Source organism: Onychostoma macrolepis, chromosome 23 (genome assembly GCF_012432095.1).
Source record: "Onychostoma macrolepis isolate SWU-2019 chromosome 23, ASM1243209v1, whole genome shotgun sequence".
Taxonomy (NCBI): Eukaryota; Metazoa; Chordata; class Actinopteri; order Cypriniformes; family Cyprinidae; genus Onychostoma; species Onychostoma macrolepis.
The window spans coordinates 25,208,543-25,229,835 of NC_081177.1; the positions used below are offsets into that span (position 1 = coordinate 25,208,543).

The following is a 21,293-nucleotide window of genomic DNA, read 5'->3' on the forward strand; positions in this document are numbered from 1 at the left end:
AAAGGGAACTGCAATGATCCCAAGCATACAGCCTCATCTGTAAAGCATGGTGGAGGTGTTGTCATGGCATGAGCATGCATGGCTGTCTCTGGAACAGACCCTCTCAACTTTACTGATGACTTAATGTATGATGACAGTAGCAGAATGAATTTGGAAGAGTACAAAACCATCTTGCCTACCAATATTCAAGAAAATGCCACCAGATTCATTGGGAAGTGCTTCATATTGCATCAGGACAATGACCCAAAACACCCTGCCAGTTCAGTCAAGGAATTTATAAGAGCAAAGAAATGTAAAGTGTTAGATTGCCCAAGTCAATCTCCAGATTTAAATCCTGATTGAACATGAATTTCACCAGCTGGAGAGGAGACTAAAGGCAGAAACTCCCCAAAACAAGCAACAATTGGAATTGGCTGCATTAAAGGCTGGGAAAGTATTTCAAAGGATGAGACCAAGAGTCTGGAGATGTTTATGGGTCACAGACTCACTGCTGTGATTGTGCACAAGGGATCTGCAACAAAACAATAGCTTTTAAACTTTTATATCTGCGTTAAGTTCAGCTGTACCAATACTTATGCTCACATAAATAAGTGGGATGAACCCTACAACCCTGTGTTGAAACAGCTAATAATAAAATGTGACATTCTGTAGTTTTGTTTCATATTCATCTTTTAATCATATTTGCAAATGTCTTGACTCCACAGCCAACAGAACAATTTTGTCTTTACTGTTCCAATACTTTTGGAGGGCACTGTATATATATATATATATATATATATATATATATATATATATTTATAGTTTCTGTTTTCATATTAATGTAAAATTTTAGTCATTTCGATGTGTTTTGTCATTTTATTAGTTCCTTTCCTAATAAGGTGCTAGTTAGCCAGTTCATGGCTAAAGTAAACAGTACTGCTCATCACCCCACGGAAGAGAGGGACGGGGTGGGAGAAAAAATTTATTCTCCGATGCATCGCGATTCTGTCTTCAACGATTCTGAATCGATTCTGAGCTTGGCTTTTTCCGCATATGGCACGTGTGCACGCTAGAGACGCTGCAGGCTTCATTGCACAGAATTTGCGCTGTGAGACACGTGTACATTGCTTGACAGTGTGTGCTTCCACCCGTGTTTTCTTTAGATATGCTTTAATTTCTGCCGTTTGGAATGCAGTACTATTAGATGCACGAAACTCGCGCACTAACAGACTTTCACATGCGCTTTGTGTTTGTTTGTCCTGAAGCTCGATTGTGGCTGCGGTTAAATGCACTTGCATTTTCAAATACTTTTATACAAAATTGATGTAGGCTACACACAGTCAGTTATATTTTCAGAGCAGGACAAAACATCTGACATATGGAAATAGATCTTTGCATTAGTCTGAATGCAGCCTGTTAAAGCTGCCACTGTCTATGATCTCATCAGTAATAATCAAATGGCTATAATGCTGAGGAAAAAAGAAAGACCCGTAACTATTGTCTGTAAACTTTCGGATACTTAAAGAACATTTATTTTAAATAAGTAATTTCTTTAAAAAGTAGCCTGCTTGTATAATAAAAAAATAAAGTAAATTTTGCACAAAATAAATTTGATTAAAATTATTTTTTTAAGGGTTTTAGCTTTAAGGCATCTTTACACAGCCGTGTTAAGGCTATTCTGTGGTACTCAAAATTCTATGTAAATTTAATGCTGCTTAAAAGCCAGACTTAAATTAAATTAAGCCTTCTCTGACCCACCTCAGCCACTAGTATCTGTATGTGTAAATGCATTCATGCCACCTCTGAGCAGCATTAAACAGTCTGTCTAAAGACATCTAAATGTCATAGAAGTGCTTCTGTGCTACCTTTGCCGTGTAAATTTGGCATTAGTTCATTATAATAGCCTGTTTCATATTCTGTCTTTCTCAGAATTGTGAAATGTGATTTTTCTTTCTTCAGTGGAACACAAAAGAAGAAGCCTTGAAGAATGTTGACGCTGCTCTTTACTCTACAGTGACTACTAGTTTCTCTCTCTGTGTTGAATAATCTGACTGTTATCAACAATACAACATTAAAGCATAACAGAGTATTACAGTCATGTAGTGCAGCATATAAAGTTAATTTCAGCATGTTGAAACGTGACTGAAGTGTTGTGGTAATACTGTATGACAGTGTCTTCTCTCTCATTGGTCTTCTGAAGGCTGGGTTAATCTTTGAAGTCTTTGAACAGATGGAGATTTCCCATTCAAATGCATGAAACACTTCAGTCGTTTGAAGCGGCCACTCTGAGCTCTGCATTTATTGTAAACGTGCTGGTTTTATCTTATGATGTGTAAAGGCTGGCAGAGTGCAGTGAATATTAGATGTGCTCTGTGTGCTTGTGTCTGTGATCCCTGCAGGTTTTGAGGGCAGGGGTTAGAAACACTCCCGTGGGCTTAAAGCAGTCTTACTGCAGGAATGGTGTAATCTTATTACCCGCTGTTAATCAATGACTGTCTTTGTGATGGGGGTTTCAGATCGGACTGAGAATGACGAGCAAGAGAGTTTGAGGAATATGAGTCTTATGTGTTCCCATGACCTAAAACCTTGTAGCTTATTGGTCGTTCAGTTTTGTCCTCGATTACAGAAAAAAAGCACCCACATTATAGGTCATAAGTGGGTCAATGACATGACACACTTTTTTTTTTTCTCTCTCAGATCTGTTTATTTATCAGTAATCACATTAAATATGAAATTAATATGAACCTTGACTTGTTTTTAATTAAATTAAAAATCTGATTTTTTCTATTTTTGAGGGGGTAATAGACATGTCAAGGTCATACATCTACTCTAATATAAAAAAATGAAGAAATCCTCATTAAAAAAATACAAAAATAAATTATATATATCTCTCTCTCTCTCTATATATATATATATATATATATATATATATATATATATATATATATACTCTCCTCCTCTATGCGCACTAGTCACTTTTCACACACACTGCTGTGTGTACACAAATCCCACAAAAAGAACTCAGTAATATATGTATGTTTACATGCTCATGCACTACAATCCTCCTGCACTGTTCCCCAGCCAGCTGCTTGAACTCAATGCTTCTCCTTGCACATGTACAGTATTTATCTGAAGCATTCGTATAGTTTGTATAGTTTGTATTTTTTAGTTTGTATAGGTACTTTTTATAGATAGTATATTTATAGTCAAAATCTATCAGTAGGATAGTTGTGCATAGGTTTATATTGTCTTACTCCTTTGTTGTATGCCTGTATTTATGTAGCACCGTGGTCCTGTGAGGCACGACATTTCGTTCCACTGTATGCCCCCGCATGTAGCGGAATGACAATAAAGCTCGACTTGACTTGACTTGACTTGATATATATATATATATATATATATATAGAAAACATTAAGTAGTTTAGCATAGAGGTGTAACGGTACACAAACATGACGGTTCAGTATCTTGGTTTTGATGTCATGGTTCAGTATGGTTTGAGGAAAAAAACTAAACATTAATAGCTTTTTTCTTTAAATTTAACAATGGTTTACTGAACAAATAACTCTCTTTAAATTCAATTATTATTACAATTTTCTTAGGGATAAAAATCTACCACAGCTTCTGTTCTAAACTATAGGGAGCCCTTTTACATCACTGTAAGGTTACAATTAACAACAGAGCCCAAACTTAAATGCAGTTAGGCTACTATTTATTTTTTTTAACTATAATGATCAACACTCAAATGAAATTTTTTTTTACTCAAACATGTCAATTGTTTTTAATTTAACTTCTAAATTATACAATTTCTGTTTGTTGTTGAATTAATAATTTACAGTCATGACTTGTTTCATAAAATATTTATGTAAACATGTACATTAATTAAGACATCACTAACAAGTAAAGTAAATATAATGAAGTATAGTCTAATATTTTGCGAAATGCTCTTCGCTAGACTTCATTGTAGACACTGATGACTTGCCTGAGGTAAATGAAATGCTACGTGACATTTTGTCTACAAGCTGTTTTAATGATGTCTTTCCTCGGTTGAAACACTATTTGAGCGATTACGTGAGGTGTGAGATGTTCATTCATGTATATTTCACGTTAAAACTAGTAATAAAGAGGAAGGGGTGATCACTCTCACTCGCGCTCTGTGCTGCCATCAGAACACTACAGTGATCCGTCACGCCATATCAAAGAGCGCCAAAATGGCATTTATTGTCTGAATTTCCTGAAAAAATTGAACGATTTGTTGGGTACACATGCATACCGAACCGAAAGACCTGTACCGTAAATTTTCAGTACGAATATGTGTACCATTTACACGTCTAGTTTAGCATAATCTTTTAGATATTTTATTTTCTTTTGTTTTATTTTAGGTTTAATGGTTACACCACATGACATTTTTGGATCATTATATTACAACCAGTGTAAAAAAATAAAAACCATATGAAACTGACATAAATACAAATAGTATGTTTCTAAGAACTTGGTATATATATATTTTTTTTCACTAGTTCTTTAGTCCCCCCTTTTTTTTGTTGTGGATACTTTTTGACTTATAGCTCCTAAACCATTTAACCAATCAGTGCTTGTTTTGACTTGTGTAGGTTCACTAAGAACCTCTCCCCAGATAAGATCAACCTGAGCACGCTGAAAGGAGAGGGGCAGCTGTCCAACCTGGAGCTGGATGAGGAGGTCCTGCAGAACATGCTGGATCTGCCCACCTGGCTGGCCGTCACCCGCGTCTACTGCAACAAGGCTGCTATACGGGTAGGATGGAGAGAGCCTGGAGCAATTATTATTAATATGCTAAAGAGCATGAATAGTTCATAGTAAATTATCACAAAGATATTCAAACAAATTCATTGGCATTTAAATGTGTGGGTTTTTTTCTCTGTCAGATACAATGGACAAAGCTGAAGACCAGTCCCATATGTTTGGTAAGAATCTCCCCATCAGTGTGTTTCCCCTCTTGCTTCATGTTTCTTCTTTCTGTCATCCCCCTCTTTACCACATGATCTCCTGTCCGTTTTCACTTCTGCAGATGTACTCTTATATTAGTAGTGTGCTTTTCACTCACTTCACATCTGATAAGGTGGGTCCAATAGAGTCCAACAGTGACTGCAGGCTTTTTCCACTGGCCTGGTCTACAGCTCATTTCTCTATAGACATTTCAGGAGTTTTAGAATTTAAAAGTAACAAGCAAAATCATAACAGTTGTTATGAAACAAAAATATATATAGTCTTTTTAACCCTCATAATGCATTCAGGTCTATTTTGGATACATATTTTTTTTAAGAAATAACTATTAAAAATAAAGTTTCACTTTTTGTGTTCGGGTCAATTTTGACTCTGGTACTAAGTGTGGCTTAAATGTGATCTTTTGCAGATGTTACTTACATGCGTTACAGTAGATTTTTGAAAAATGTATTTAGCCTTTATTTTCCATATCTTACACATGCACTTTTGGGACTACATTTTGTGGATAAACATGAATATGCATGCCTACTGATGAACTATTGCAGCATGGAAAATTGATAAATTTGTCCATGTTAAAGTGAGTTTCTGCAAGTAAACTGAATATATTTTGTTTGAACATTCAAGAGTAATATTGATGTTTGATGTTGTTTTGTTATAAAATGAATATGTAGGTTTCATATATTTGTATTGTTTTTAAGCAGTCATGAGTTATAAGATCAGATAAATTTTAATTAAATCCATTGATTGGAGTTCATACTGGTTATTCTCAGAGTATATGTTATTATAATTGTTTTATGATGATGTTTTCAAATATACATTCTCTTGATCACTTAAAAAAATAGTTTTTGCATCTCACTGGTTTTTCTGTAGATCATGTAAAATTTCAAAGCATTTCTTAATTTAAAATAATTTGGTTACACTTTATTTTAAGGTGTCCTTGTTACAGTGTAATTATACATTTAATTACTAAGTAATATTAATTAATTACATGTACTTACTATATGGTTAGGGTTAGGATTAGGGTATGATTTTGGGTTACTTGCATGTAATTATGCATAATTAATTGTTATTATAATAGTAAGTTCATGTAACCTGTAACAAGGACACCTTAAAATAAAGTGTTACCACTAATTTCTAATAAAAGGTAGGTAAATGTAGTAATAACATGATAACATTCAAGACTTGATAAGAAATGATTCATCAGACACAATATGTTTTTAGTTTAGAAAAATATTAAGTAATAACTGTTTTATATGCTTGTGTATAAAAATTTGTATGATGATTAATTCTGTACCACTACAACATTCCATATTAACCAACATTAGATTGTTATCCAGTTAAAGTTAGCGAATGTTATCAAGATTGCTGGGAGATTCATATTTCCATATTCCATAGATAATTAATAGCTTGTGCAGTGTAGTTCATCATAAAATTAGTGACAGAGAGCATCAGAAGTTCTGACCTACTAAATTCTGCCTGAACTTTGTTTCCTCTCCTGCTGCAGTTCCTGGATAAAGTAGAAGTTGAAATGAGGACCTGTGAGGAACCCCGGCCCCCAAACGGCCCCTCTCCTATTGCCATTACTGCAGGTCAAAGGTCAGAATGATCTGCTGTTATCCTTTAAGTAAACCAGATCCACAATGTTTTTACAAATGCATACAGACAGTGGCGAAACCTCCTTATGATCTCCTCTCCATTATGCACGTTGACATTTAGATTCATTAGAGGTACTTACTAAGTCAAACATCAATACTGTTATTTGTTCAAACACTTAATGCCAAATACTAGCAGAGTAAAACATACCGCACCAATACCGCATTAACTCCCGAAAAATACAGGTAGTGACAACCGCATTTACAGAAATTCTATGCAGTGTGAACGAAACCAGTCGAAACTAGTTGTTAATGACATGCTTAACGTCTTAGTTTGTATGTGAGATGCAAAAAAATAACAGTGAAAGAAGTTTTAACCTTAGCAGATTTTGACACTGGGCTAGTTGCGCTCAGGAGCCCTGCAGTAAAGTGTTAGTGTTGCCAGATCTTCATAGAAAAAAAACAACAACAAACATTAAAACACCCAAATGCTTTGTTTTATAACACCAGAAAAATCATATCTCTCATATCCGCAACAGACCACTTAACTTTATAAAGTGCCTAGCTTTATGTGGTAAGACCAAACAACATCTAAAAGCGCTTGGAAACATGAAGACATGGCAACAATGCAAGACAGTGCTCTAAAGCAGCCTCCCGAGCAGAAACAAAACACAGCACGTCATCTATCAGCGGTAGTTTAGTTAAAATCGACAGACAAAAAGAGACTTTATCCATAAAAATGGCAGATAACAAACGGCTACATTTTTTATTCACTCGCAAAATGTTGCTAACTTTTCTCATTTTAATTTTAAAATAGCAACACTGGATTGAACGTCAGATCCAGTCTGTGTAATGGATGTTTGTGCTCTGTTTGCTGTCTCTGTAGCGAGTATGGCTTTGCTGAGAAGGTCGTGGAGGGAATGTCTGTGATCATCAACTCCATCACGATTAAAGTTCAGGCCCGAGCGTTTCACGCCTCTTTTGAGCTCTGGCAGCTCCAGGGCTGCAGCCTCAATCCCGAATGGCAGAAGAGCGACCTGCGCTCCACACGCATTACACATCCGAAGAGAGGAGAGGTACGGTACAGACATACACCAGAGTACCTGTTTTGCGCCAGAGTATCAGGTTTACGCTTCAGTGTACATGGTGTGGACCGTCCTGGCACACTGAGTACTCAATTTGACGCGTCTGACACCTGCTGGCAGAAGCACCTGAGGTTATCGACACTTGCCACATTTACCTTGAAGAAGTGCAGAAATGTGCCTTTGTGGCATTACAAGGGATCACCCAGAGGTGAAACCCAGGGTGAAGCACATTTAACTGTCCATTTCTTCATTTTAAAGAGCAAATGAATCATTATGGAGAAAAATAGCATTGGTTACATAATCCAAAAGGGGACAAAGAGCAGCACCGTCATAGTTTAGAGATCAACAGCTGTCAGATCAAAGTGTTTCTACACTTCACTTCTCCCCTCTTGTTCCTCTTTCACTTGCTTTTCTTCGCTCACAGAAACACATGCTCATGAAAAATCCCCGCTTAATTACTTTTCCAGACGGCCATTAGATAATGAAATCAGGCCAATCATTTTGATATATGAAGAGTATATTCGGGTTGCCAGATCTTCTAAACCAGCCTATCCTAAGCGATAATGCAGTTAGATGTAAGATGGATGTTGACCTCTCATGCTCTCTCAATATAGAGCTGTGCTTCTGCTCGCCCGGAGCCATCAGGGTTACGCCGCCCGCTGAAGCACGACGTCGGTAGGCGAGATGAAGTCAGTGGAGTTCAAAGCAGAATGCTCAGTGTTTCTGCAGTCAACATGCTATCTAACTGACACAGTTGTTTAGCTGTTCAGCAAGGCTGCATGATATAAAAGTATAATAATTAAAAATAATTAAAAATAAAATTTGTGATTTGGCAAATGTGATACTGCGAACAGATTTGAAATGAGAAGCATTTATAAACCTTTTACCAACAAAGGAGAAACTTTAAGCAGTCACCCCATAATAAAAGTTTAAGATGTAAATTAGTGCTGCAAAATGATTAATTGATTCAAAATAAAAGTACTGTGTGTATATTTATGTATATATATAAAATACACACACATATATGTATATATTTAAAACAATATTTGTATGTATTGTATGTAAATACTTTATCATTTATATTATATATAAATATAAATATTTTATATTTAAATCTAACATATTTTCCTTTATATATACATAATGAATATACACACACAAGCCCTATTCGGACGGTAATTGTTTCTCAGGGGGACGTAAGTGATTTTCACCATTTACAGGGGGTAGTTGGTGATTTTAGTGCCGTCCGAATCCAGAATGTCGGTGTTTTTCTCTCACCACCCCCGTAAAAATCCCCAGCCAACTTACCTACTGTTTTTTTGACAAACACCAAGGTCGTGTGTTAATTGAATTGCCGTCCGAATCCACATCTCTGAGTTTACGAGAAGAAATCGATTCAAAATTCAGTGTTTAAAGCTTTTTTGAGCACTCCCGAACACCGTACGGTAACTTGTACTTCGGTGTAATGCATACATATTTATTTCTGAAATGCTGGAAAGTATTTAAAAGAACAATACTTCATGACTGCTCCACCACAGCGAGTGAGAGCAGAAAGAGAAGAAAAGCACGTAAACATTCGAAATCGGTCTTTATTAGGCAGCAGCAGGTATGCAATACAATGCAATACGGAAGTAAGCCTATAGGTGAGACTTCCGGTTCATTAGCCGCTATAGGTAAATAACGAGAAGAATAACAACGTGCAGTAAACGGTAAAACTGTTTGCACTACAAACCAGTGTGATCATAATTAATATAATACATTAAAATAATATCGTAAGACACACCAATTTTAAATATCAAGCAGCAAAACGAACTGTTTTGTTCAGCTAAAAATAGCTGGACGCGGATGAGACCGGAAGCTAGACCCATAGAATCAAATGTCCGCGCCCATTTTTACGGCAAGAAAAAGGTGGATAGGGCGTCTATTTTCCTATCTTTAAAGGAGATTTAAATAATAATTTTTAGGGTTTTTTTATACATTTTACACAATAATGAGAATAAATTTGTAAATAAAATTCATTTTATTTACAGCAGACAATCATCAATTGATTAATTGTTTTTGCCTAATGTAAATATTAGTATTTTAATTTTACATTTATATTATAAAATTATTATTATTTTATTAAATATTCAATTTATTTATTTGGCTGTACAATAGTATTTCAATAGTATCATTACAATAGTATTTTTTTATAATCACATAAATCAAAATTATAGTTTTACTGGCTTTTTGAATGAGAGATGAAAACCCATGATTTTTTTTTTAACTGTCCATGAAAACCCATATATATATTTTTTAATTTTTTATATATTTATATTATATGCTATAACAATATAGCATATAATATGCTATATATATGTGTGTGTGTGTATATATATATATATATATATATAAGGGATTTTCAGTAAATGAATCTGGAAAAGTTAATCATATTAGTGCTGTCAAACGATTAATCGCGATTTATCACATCCAAAATAAAAATAAAAAATGTTTACATAATATATCTTGCATACTATAGTATCTAATACAGCATATCTTAAATCTTGCAAATCGTTTACACAGTAATTTAATGACAGTAACATTTATGTGCATGACAATGATAGAAAATAAAGATGGAAACACTAAAACACTTGCATTTACATGACGTATGTTAACTTACCAATAAGATCTGATAATAATGTTATCGTAAACTTTGTTTTGCTGAAATCAAAATTGAAAAAGATCAGGTTGGTTCAGTTAATGTGCTTGACCAGATGATGCCTTTATAGAAAATTGGTAATTGTTTAAAAAAAAAAAAAAATCAAAAGCCAGGTCTCAATTTCATAGCTGAGCCTGTGTTCATGTTTTTCATTGCATGTTATGTCTCATCCTCATACGGTCTCTGGTGTCCTGCAGGTCCTAACGTTCAAGGAGATCAACTGGCAGAGTCTGCGCATAGAGGCGGATGCCATTGAGAGTGATGAGCAGGATCTGGGCAGCACGCCACTGCGCCTCATTACCAATCAAGGACGTATACGCATCGCTCTCAAACGCAGGGTACGGTTTTGGGGCCAGTTTTAATAAACAGGGCAAATTAGCGCGAGAGCACAATTCTAAAAGAGCGCCGATGGGAGGGGAAATTTCTCCGGGTGATTTACTAACAATGCGTACTAACCACAAACTATTTGCAAAGTTTGCATAGTTTTTGCATCTTACTTGGAAGATTCTGGCCATTTTTGTCAAAAAAGTAGATTTTTGCCCTAATTTACAGAAATTTCTATTGCATTTCACATTAATGATACATTTTTGACATGTGAGATTGTTTGATAGGGCATCATCTGTTGCTGCTGATTTTATTGTGTGTTGCTCTGGTATACTGGAACTAAGATCAAATCACTGTTTTCATAATCATCAGAAGGAGGGCTGTACGATATTGGAAAGATTGTGATATTTGATTTTTCTGCAATATATACTGTGACATTTTTTTTTTTTTAACCAGATGACTTGAATAGCTCTATTTGGGAAGAATTAATAATTCTAGAGTGACTGGGGTGATTTAGGGGAGTGCATCTCCATGGAAAATTTAAAATAAATTAAAAAAAATCTTAAAATATGACTCTAAAGACCAGTTTTTTAGTGCGAACCATCATTTTAGGGCTTAACAATTTAGGTAAAAACTTGAAAATATGTGGAGTTTACACTTTGGTGTCCTTGGCATACCAACTCATAGTGACCAGAGAAAAAACAAATCTGTCTTTACTTGAGTTATCATAGACCACATTCCTATTGTTTTATGACCCATTCATTATTGCTATAAAATAATATTAGTAACTACAATTTTTATTTTGTTGTAGTATTTAATAAAAATATTAAATAAATTAAAATATATTGTAATAATTATACTGTAAAATACAAAATATAGTATTTATTTAAAAAATAGTAATAATTATTTTATTTTATACTAATAAATATTAATAACTAGCAAAGAGTAACAAGTAAATACTAATATTTACATTGTTTATTTTCCCCTTCACTTTCAAACGTTTGGCTTTAGAAAAAAAAAAAAAAAAAAGGAAAATAATGAGCTATATGTATGTAAATGACCACAGTACTGCTTCGCTTTGAAACATGCAGTGCATATATTTAATGAAATAATAGCATTCATGATAATTGCACTAAACAATATTGTGATTTTAATTTCATTTTAATATATCGAGCAGCCTTGATCAGAATGAAATCATATACATTCTGTGATGACGTTACTTATCTCTCCTCATCTCAGGTGAAGGACTGTAATGTCTTGGCCTCTAAGCTGCTGTTTATACTGGACGATCTGCTGTGGGTGCTGACAGACTCTCAGCTCAAGGCCATCATCCACTACGCCAAGTCTCTGAGTGAAGCCATGGAGAAGTCCACCCAGCAGAGGAAGAACATGGCTGCTGAAACATTACAGGTGCCACACTGTGCCCTTTAATCAGTCTTTGTTATGAAAACAGCTTAATGATTAATCAGATACTCTTCTTATTGGCACTTGATGTTTTAAGATCAAAAATGAAACCCTTGGCTTATGCTGCAGCTGGCTCAGGCTTCATGAATCAGGTTTTGAACACAATTGTTATTACAAAACAGCTCAGCAGGAGCAGCCCATTCTGCATCAGCCGCTCCCTGTGAATGACTCAGACAGTGCTTGAGTGTTTATTTATGTCTTACTATATTTGCTCATCAGACTGCGCCTCCCTCTCCTGGGATCCACTCTCTGTGGACTGAACCTCCTCCACCCGAAGCGGTCGGGACCCCCGGCACACCAGCCCAGTATTTTGACCTCCACGATGTTAAAGAATCATCCTACCACACTTTCATTTCCCGACTCGACTTGCATATCTGCAACGACAGCTCCTCAGATTCCGGTAATGAATTTTGATCACCGTTAACACCGAGAATTCAAATTCAAACATTTAAATTGTCATTCACTCACCCTTATGCCATTGCAAACCCATACGTTTTTCTTCTTCTGTGGAAAACAAGAGGGAGACGTTTAACAAAATGTTAAAGCTGCTCTTTTCCAAACAATGAAAATCTGTTAATGCCAGAAACGGGATGAATTTAAACCACTTTCTTAAATGATGCATTTTTATGAAAAAGAGCAGTTTGGACATTCAAATAAATATCGTCTTTAGTGTTCCTTGGAAGACAGAAACTCATGCAGGTTTGGAACCACATGAATATTTGAAAGAGCTAAACTAACTTATGTTGTTACCAGTTCGATATTTCATCATGACAAGGGCTAACGAATGTGATTTATGCTGTACACACAGATGAAGCTCCACCTCCAGGCACGCAGGGTGCGATGCAGCTGACCTTCCGGAAGCTGGGCTGTGACTATTACCCATTCCACAGACCAGGTGACTCTACTGCTGTTCATATGAGCTCAAATTATACATACTCTACTGAGTTGTGCTTCAGAGGTTTTCATTATACTTTTCTATCTCAGACTATGCCATACAAATTCATTACCGTTCAAAATTCACACTACCGTTCATAAGTTTTTGAAAGAAGTCTCTTATGTTGACCAAGGCTGCATTTATTTGATCATATTACAGTAAAATTGTGAAATATTCAAAATCATTACTCCAGTCTTAAGTGTCACATGATCCTTCAGAAATCATTCTAATATGCTGATTTGATTAGTATTATTATAAATGTTAAAGACAGTTGTGCTGCTTCATATTTTTGTAGAAAAACCGCGAATCTTGTTTTGAGGATTTTGAGGAATAGAAAGTTCAAAAGAACAGCATTTGTTTGAAATGGAAATCTTTTGTAACATTATAAATGTATTTACTGTCACTTTTGATTAATATGATGCATCCTTGTTGAATAAAAGTATAGAATTTTTCCCAAGCTTTTAAGTAGAGCTTTCATGTTTAGGTTATAACTGTGTTTGAAGTCGGTGTATTGTGTGAATGGTTGACTGTAGGGTAAGAGCCAGATGTGTGGTTGAGAGACGCGTGTTGATAAGTGGCATATGCTGTGCTGTACAGGTGATGGCTGTCGGCACTGGGAGCGTCATTGCGGGGCGATGGAGTCTCGTGCTCAGTGGGCGGCCAAACTGCTGCAGGAGTTTCAGAGGAGGGTGGAGGATCTGGGCATCCCTGGACCTCATTCAGAACCAAATGTGTCCACGAAGGACTCGCCAGCCAAAAAAATCAAGGGTAAGCGTTCTCTGAATGTCCACATTCCGAAACAAACAATAGATGTTGGTGTTATTGTGAATGATTCATCAGTGCACATTATTAAAAAAAAATAATAATAATAATTTTCATTTTAATCTTTCTTCAAAGTGTAGCAACTTGTTCCTTTATGCTAATGTCACCTTTGAGTTTTCTCTTTTAAAAACAGTTCTCACAGTCTAAACACTAAAAAAATATATATATATAAAGTGATGCATCGGTTCCTCAAAAAATGGATGTATTTGACATGAACATCTCTGGTTATGTTTGCTTTTGAGAGTTTGCTTTATTGTGTTAGTTTCTTAGTAATGAATTGGTCTTGTTTTGTGCTACGCAGATGGAGAATCGCTGTCCAATTTCAGTCCTGAGCGGTCTCAGTCCTCACGCCGTACTTCAGCAGCCGCCCCGTCCTCAGGATCTTCACTGAAGAGACTTCGCTCCAGCTGTATGGTGATCCGTGTGGACGACCTGGACATCCATCAGGTCTGAGACATCTCTACGCAAACATAAAGAAATCATTGAGAAATCACACTTGAGAATGACAGCCTTTATATTCTTCTATACAGTGCAGATTAAAAGTCCATCTGTTTTTCCTTTGTTGTAACTTAATGTATTTTTAAAATTCATTTTAAACTATATTTTTCAAAGTATATTTACCTTTCTGTTTATTTCCAGGTTTAAATTAGTTTTTGATTCCCTCGTGTAGATAATGTGTAATTTGAACAACACTTTAGATGTCTAAGCATATCACAACAAACCGTTTTATCGTAAAAGTCTGTGATTAATTTGTTCTGTTGTGCATAGACATACACTGAGACTGTATTTGTATTTGTTTTTACTCTTTTACCACAAGCTTGTATACTTGTGCTTTTTATGTGACACAAGTCAGTTCCGTCCAAAATTAGACTCGCCGGGCAAATGAAATCTGCTTGTCATCCCTTTTTGCATCACCAGAATAAAGCAGCATGTGATGTGTTGCTGATGTTATGCTTTGGTTATGCTGTGGTTATCAAATTAAGAGTAGAAATGGGATGTTCAAGGGCAAGATGACAATTTTGATGAGTTTCATTGAGATAAATTGGACACGTCACACCAATTCAGAAAATGTGTGTAAAGAATCTCTGATACATTCATGGATTTAGTATTTTTTTCAATGAGAATACCAAAAATGAGCCTCGACAAGACAATGTGACAGTTTAATTTTTAATGTCATGCATCCTTATGGCTTGAACATTTCATCAGTGCTGTCACTTATGATATAATGCATGTTTTCTCGTGTTTACAGTTGTCTCGGTTGCTCAAAAGAGACAAGTGTTTATGCTTAAAGCTACAGTTCTCAAAGTTATCAAGGGTGAATAAACAGAAAATGTGGGGAAAAAGATAAATAAATAGATAAATGTTACCCTCAAGTATAAGAAATTATTGAACGTTCTGTCCCTAGTTCAAATGTTTGGTGTAAAATGTATCAACATTTCCACAAAAATATGAAGTAGCACAACCGTGTTAAACTGTGTACATTGATGATGATAAATGTTTCATGAGCAGCAAATCAGCATATTAGAATGATTTCTGAAGGATCATGTGACACTGAAGACTGGAGTAATGATGCTGAAAATTCAGCTTTGATCACAGGAATAAATTACATTTTACAATATATTTCAATAGAAAACATTTATTTTAAATCGTAAAAATAAAATCAAAATTTTACTGTTTTTACTGTATCTTTTTAATCAAATAAATGGAGCCATGGTGAGCATAAGAGACAAAACTATTTTTTTTTTTTTTAATGATCGTGTATCTGGCTATGAGTTCTGCTTTTTAAAATAATTTAAATGTAACTACACACACTGTGCGACAAAAGCTGGTCACCTTTTTTGAGAAGCTAAAGTCAATAAATAAATAAATAAAACATCTGTCATTATAACCCCATCTGTTGCTGTAGGTGTCCACTGGAGGCCGTCACAGCAAGAGAACACAGTCTCTCCTCTCCTGCAACCGCAAATCCTTACATCTCCCAGACAACACTCCTGCAATTCACCTTCAGTTCACTGAATACTACTTCCCTGATAACCCTGGACTTCCTGGTGCGTTAGCTATGATTTTTCACATTCGTTGATCACTATAGTTAATGCATATCATTCATGTTAACAACCTCACATTCTTGTTGGACTGCAGTGTGAAGGTTGATCCGTCTTTGTGGGAAAGAGTTTAATTTATCTAAATCTAATCTCATTTTTATTTTCCTCCCATTGGCCCCTCCTCTCTCTCTAGTTCCCTGCTCTAATCTTTATGCCCAACTGAATGGTCTACAGCTGTGTCTGGATGCCCCAAGTGTCTTGTGGATGACTCTGTTCTCACGGGGTCTACACAGGACACTAGATCAGGTCAAAGCCTTTTATCACCTCCAGGACAGCAGCAAGACGGATGAACACATCGATATCCGCCTGGATGCAACACAGCTGAAGGTAAACCAACAGATCTTATGTGCTTTGAAAGAAATGTTTCGTAAAAGGGAAATACAGATGTTCCTAAGAAGCTTTTGGTGCTACTTTTTAAAAAGAATTTTCCTTTTCTTTATCGTAAGCCAGGTTTCCATCCAAAGTTGCGAATTTAACTTGTATGGAAAACTGGAATATTGCATAAAACATTTGCGAATAAGCACCGTTTCCATCCAACGAGTCAAAGAGAACAAAATCGTCACTTCCTGATAAACTGTGACTAAATTTCACTAAGAAAAGTAGGATAAGCTACTGAATATATTAGCTTTCATATATAATAAATTACTAGCGCCTCAGAGCAAGCAGACGAAACACAATAAACGCGGTCATTACTTTCGGAGGTGGATGCCTGCTGTTTGGGAACGCAGTCATGTAAGACAGTTCTTGAAGGCAATCATACAGAAATACTTTGACAGATTTAAGAATGACCATAACATTTCAGATGCTGTGCAACGTGATGTCCCATAGTGCAGTCACATGATTTCTTTTGGTGCGCATGAAGGAATTTATTCGGTAAATGTGACCCTGGACCACAAAACCTGGGGTTGCTTAAGTCGCTACGGTATATTTGTAGCAATAGCCAAAAATACATTGTATGGGTCAAAATTGTCCATTTTTATTTTATGCTAAAAATCATTAGGATATTAAGTAAAGATCATGTTCCATGAAGATATTTTGTAAATTTCTTTCCGTAAATATATCAAAACTTCATTTATTATGCATTGCTAAGAACTTCATTTGGACATTTTTAAAGGCGACTTTCTCAATATTTAGATTTTTTTGCACCCTCAGATTCCAGATATTCATAGTTATATCTCAGCCAAATATTGTCCGATCCTAACAAACCATACATCAATGGAAAGCTTATTTATTCAGATTTCAGATGATGTATAAATCTCAATTTCGAAAAATTGACACTTAAGACTAGTTTTGTGGTCCAGGGTCACAAATGTGTTTTCATCTTACCTTTTTTGCACAAGTCAATAACCACCTCAAGCGAGCATAAAAACTGTTTGGCGAATTAAGGGATTTTTTTTTTTTTTAATTTGGCATTTCCATCACTCGTTTCTTATGTGATACTTCAAAATGTGCATAAAAACAGGGTGATGGAAACATAGCTATAGACATTCCCATTTTTAATTGACCCCTTTAAAAAGTTGGTTCAGTAACATGATTTATACTTAAAGCCTCGAAAAAACCCTCCATACTCCATATCTTTTCTTATTCGATAATATTTTGCATGTTTTAGCTGAAACTTCTTTCTTTTCAGCTCATCATTCCTCTGGAATCCTCTATTTTGGATCACCCAGACCGCCCACAGTCACTGAGCTTCAGCCTTCCTCAGATCGTCCTCAGCAACACACGCCACACTCCTCACGGTTCCCATCCGGACCTCAACAGCACCTACAGCAGCTTCTCCGCCCGCCCTTTCTTCCATCCCATGGCAAGCCAACCTTTCCCTCGCGATCAGAGCGTCCTCCATCCCCTGCCGTCTGCATTCCTTCAACACTGTCTGGAAAATGAGTCCCTGTCATTAGCGCACAAACGTCCCTCTCGCTCTCAGGACGTCTGGTCTGTCAGTCTGTCCCGAGTGACTCTTGGATTTGAGGGGGCTCGTCGAGGGCTCAAAGGGAAAGCTCTTCCGTTCGTGGAGCCCTTTGCCATGTCCTTGTGGATGTGCCGCCCTTCTGCTTTCAAAAAAGACTCTCATTGTTCGAATATAGATGCCAATTCAAAATCCCCAACCGGTTCTACCAATCAACTCCTCCTAGACTCACTGCAGGGTGTAAATGACGTCATATCTAGTAAAATTGACCAAACCGACAATCTAGTCAACTCTCCCATGGCCTCCATTCATATCTTAGCCCAATCCGTCACTCCTGTTAAAATGTGGCTCAACCACTACCAGTTGGTAGCTCTTTTGCGGATGAAGGACTACCTTGCCCGACTAGCTGGAGATTTAACCAAGGACATCCAGGGTTTGGGACAACCTGAACATAAACCGTCAGATCCCCCTTCGGTTTGTGTCTCAATCCTAATGGAGGCGATAGAACTTGCTCTACTGCTTCCTCCTGCAACATCTGAGCCAGTAGAAGAAGCCCATTCTCCTGAGGAAACGGACAGTCCTAGCTTGACCGACTCTGATCTGTCGCCATCCCACCATGCTGGTGAGCCTGGCCTGCTGGAGGACAGTGGGACAGGAGGGAATGAGGGTCAGGAGGATGATGCTGAGCAGGAGGGTTCGGTAGAGGAGGCTTGTGAAGCCATTGAAGAAGGAATGGATGGACCAACGAGGCAGGATGATGAAGCTCAGGCCGCCGCTACTTCCTCGTCTCCTCCGCTTTCTCCAGGGAATGCTGTATTACTGTCCCGTCATAGCTCCACTTTCAGCTTGGAAGGGGAGCTGTCCAGTGCCCTGAATGCCACTAAGGGTGTCACCAAAGATGCACTCAGCGCTTCCCTGGATCTCACCAAGGGTGCGCTGTCCATCACGAAAGATGCCTTCAGCATCCTGAGCCGAGGATCTGGCATGACTAAACTCTTCGCTTCTCAAAACAAGTAAGAGCTTTGAGCCATCCGTATTGCTTTGGTCTTGATTTTAGGATTGCGTTGATATGGAAAATCTGATATATCTTACAGTGGCTGAAACTGATAATTTTGCTGTTCACATTTTATCTCCTTGGACTGCTGATGAACTCTTTCAGTTTCTAATTTTAAAAAAAACTGTTCTATCACTTGGCCATTGTTGACTCCATCCTAGAAATTATCGCCTGATCAGAGCCATTTAATTTGTGGTTAAGCTCGAAACAATGTATTTATTGTTTCTGAATATCTGGTCATCTTTTAGATGAGCTCACATGCAGTGCACACAGTACATAATTGAAAAGAGCTGATACTGCTTGTGGCTATTCTAGTGAATGTCTATATTTAGGAAGACACACTGTATTTGAAACTGTTAGTTACAGTAAATTTGTTCATTTTTGGTATGTTATTAACCCTTAAAGAGAAAAAGATAGTGCACTTAAAATGAAAATGCTATTATTGTTTACTTGCTCCTATGTTGTTATGAATCTATAAAACTTTCATTTGTCTTCAAAACAAAAATGAGGATATTTTTAATGAAACCTGATATATTTCTGTCCCTCTATTGATAGTGCATTACACTACAATTTTGATGCATCAAAAAGTTTGGAAAGACATCGTAAAAGTAATCCATATAAATTGAGCGGTTAAATCAGTCTTCTGAAAAGACTCGATCACTTTGTGATAGATGGATGTAATTCTCCTTTTTTTATTAACAAAAACACATTGATCAGCAATACATAGAACATTTAAAATATAGTAAACGTGCTTGCTAGACGCACATGAACCAATGTGCAATTTTATCCGTAAAGAAAAGCCTAAATTAAAGGTGACATACCATGAAAATCTTTTTCTGTGTTTAAGTGCTATAATCGGGTCCCCGGTGCTTCTACCAACCCAGAAAATGTGAAAAAGAACAACCCAGGAATTTTTTTTTTTGGTAAGCCTTTCTCTGCAAGCTTGTGAAAAAACAAGCCGCTCAGATTTTGCTCCCCCTGTGATGTAGAAAGGGGATCTTATTATAATAATACCGCCCCTTAATCTGCAAGTTTCCACCCACGGTGCCACCATTGTGTTTTCGCAAGCGACAACAGTTTTAACGCCACAGCAAAAGTTCGAGCAAAGCATGCTAACTGTTCTGTCTTTGGCTGCACTGACGAGCACAGAACACTATTTAGAGTCCCAGCCTCAGAGGGGACAAGAGAGCAGTGGATTTATTAATTTATTTATTGTATATTACTCTGCTGCCTAGGCACAGATATAATATAACCGTGATTTCTTTCCCTGCTGTTTACCTTCACATACATAACCAACTGTTTTTGTAACTTGACTGTGTGATTTTAACATAAACTTGTGTGTATTTGACAGTTTAAGCGCAATAAGACATGAAAGAGAACTTATTTTAGTACTCACATGCTGTGTGACAGCCGCTTTCTGTGCACTTGCTTCGGATGTGTGCGCTCAGAAAACTGTATATCAGAAATGACTAACGAACATGGTTTAAAACGCACGATTTTAGCGCGAAAGACATGATAATCAAAACCAAACATGTTTTTTTAGCAGAGTATCTGAGGAACAAGCTGTAAAGGGGCGGGGAGCAGCAGGCTAGCAGCTCATTTGCATTTAAAGAGACATGCACAAAAACAGCGTGTTTCTGCTTCCACTCAAAATAGGCATTTTCAAAATTATATAATAAATGATCTATAAGGTATTTTGACTTCACAGACACATTCTGGGGACACCTGAGACGTATATTACATATTGTAAAAAGGGGCATAATAGGTCTCCTTTTAATTATTTGCAAATTAAATTGCTCAATTCATATGGATTACTTTAGGACTTGTAGGTCTTTATGAACTTTTTGAAACATCAAAATTCTGGTGCAATTGACTTTTAATGGAGGGAGAGAAGTCTCTCAAGTTTCATTACAAATATCCTTTTTGTGCTTCCAAAATTAATAATTTTATGGGTTTAGAATGACATGAAGAATAGTAATTAATGATTAATTAATTAACTATCCCTTTACTGTTTAATCAGTTACTCTTCCTCTCCTCTACTCTTCCTGCCAGTGTGGTTAATGACTTGTAATTCAACTCAAGTGTCATGTGTTGATATGACTTCCGTAGGGAGCAAAGTGCACGGCCAGAAGAGTCCAGTCCCTCCATAATGGGGAACCTGCGGCTTCAGTCCATGAAACAGTCGCCTTCCCAAAATTCCTGTGACAGTGCCATTTTAGAAAGTAGTCTGGCAGACGATGGCTTGTCCATTGATAGTGACATCAGTGAAAGCTTTGTCATCCTCATGGACTCTGGTACAGCACTTGCACTTTCATTTTAAAAGCTATAACTAAAACTGTCAGTGTCTAA

The 21,293-nt window shown here is 36.6% G+C and overlaps 1 protein-coding gene across 1 annotated transcript in view; it reads left to right on the forward strand.

The window, feature by feature from the left end:
* bltp3a (bridge-like lipid transfer protein family member 3A) overlaps positions 1-21,293 on the forward strand; it is a 44,684-nt gene that overhangs the window by 13,134 nt on the left and 10,257 nt on the right. The window contains exons 2-15 of the mRNA XM_058764176.1: positions 4,591-4,753; positions 4,885-4,923; positions 6,468-6,559; positions 7,442-7,631; positions 10,536-10,676; positions 11,902-12,072; positions 12,346-12,526; positions 12,935-13,021; positions 13,658-13,828; positions 14,184-14,329; positions 15,789-15,930; positions 16,118-16,311; positions 17,615-18,903; positions 21,054-21,238. Coding sequence (XP_058620159.1) covers positions 4,591-4,753; positions 4,885-4,923; positions 6,468-6,559; positions 7,442-7,631; positions 10,536-10,676; positions 11,902-12,072; positions 12,346-12,526; positions 12,935-13,021; positions 13,658-13,828; positions 14,184-14,329; positions 15,789-15,930; positions 16,118-16,311; positions 17,615-18,903; positions 21,054-21,238 — 3,191 coding nt within the window. The remainder of the gene's footprint in view (positions 1-4,590; positions 4,754-4,884; positions 4,924-6,467; positions 6,560-7,441; positions 7,632-10,535; positions 10,677-11,901; positions 12,073-12,345; positions 12,527-12,934; positions 13,022-13,657; positions 13,829-14,183; positions 14,330-15,788; positions 15,931-16,117; positions 16,312-17,614; positions 18,904-21,053; positions 21,239-21,293) is intronic.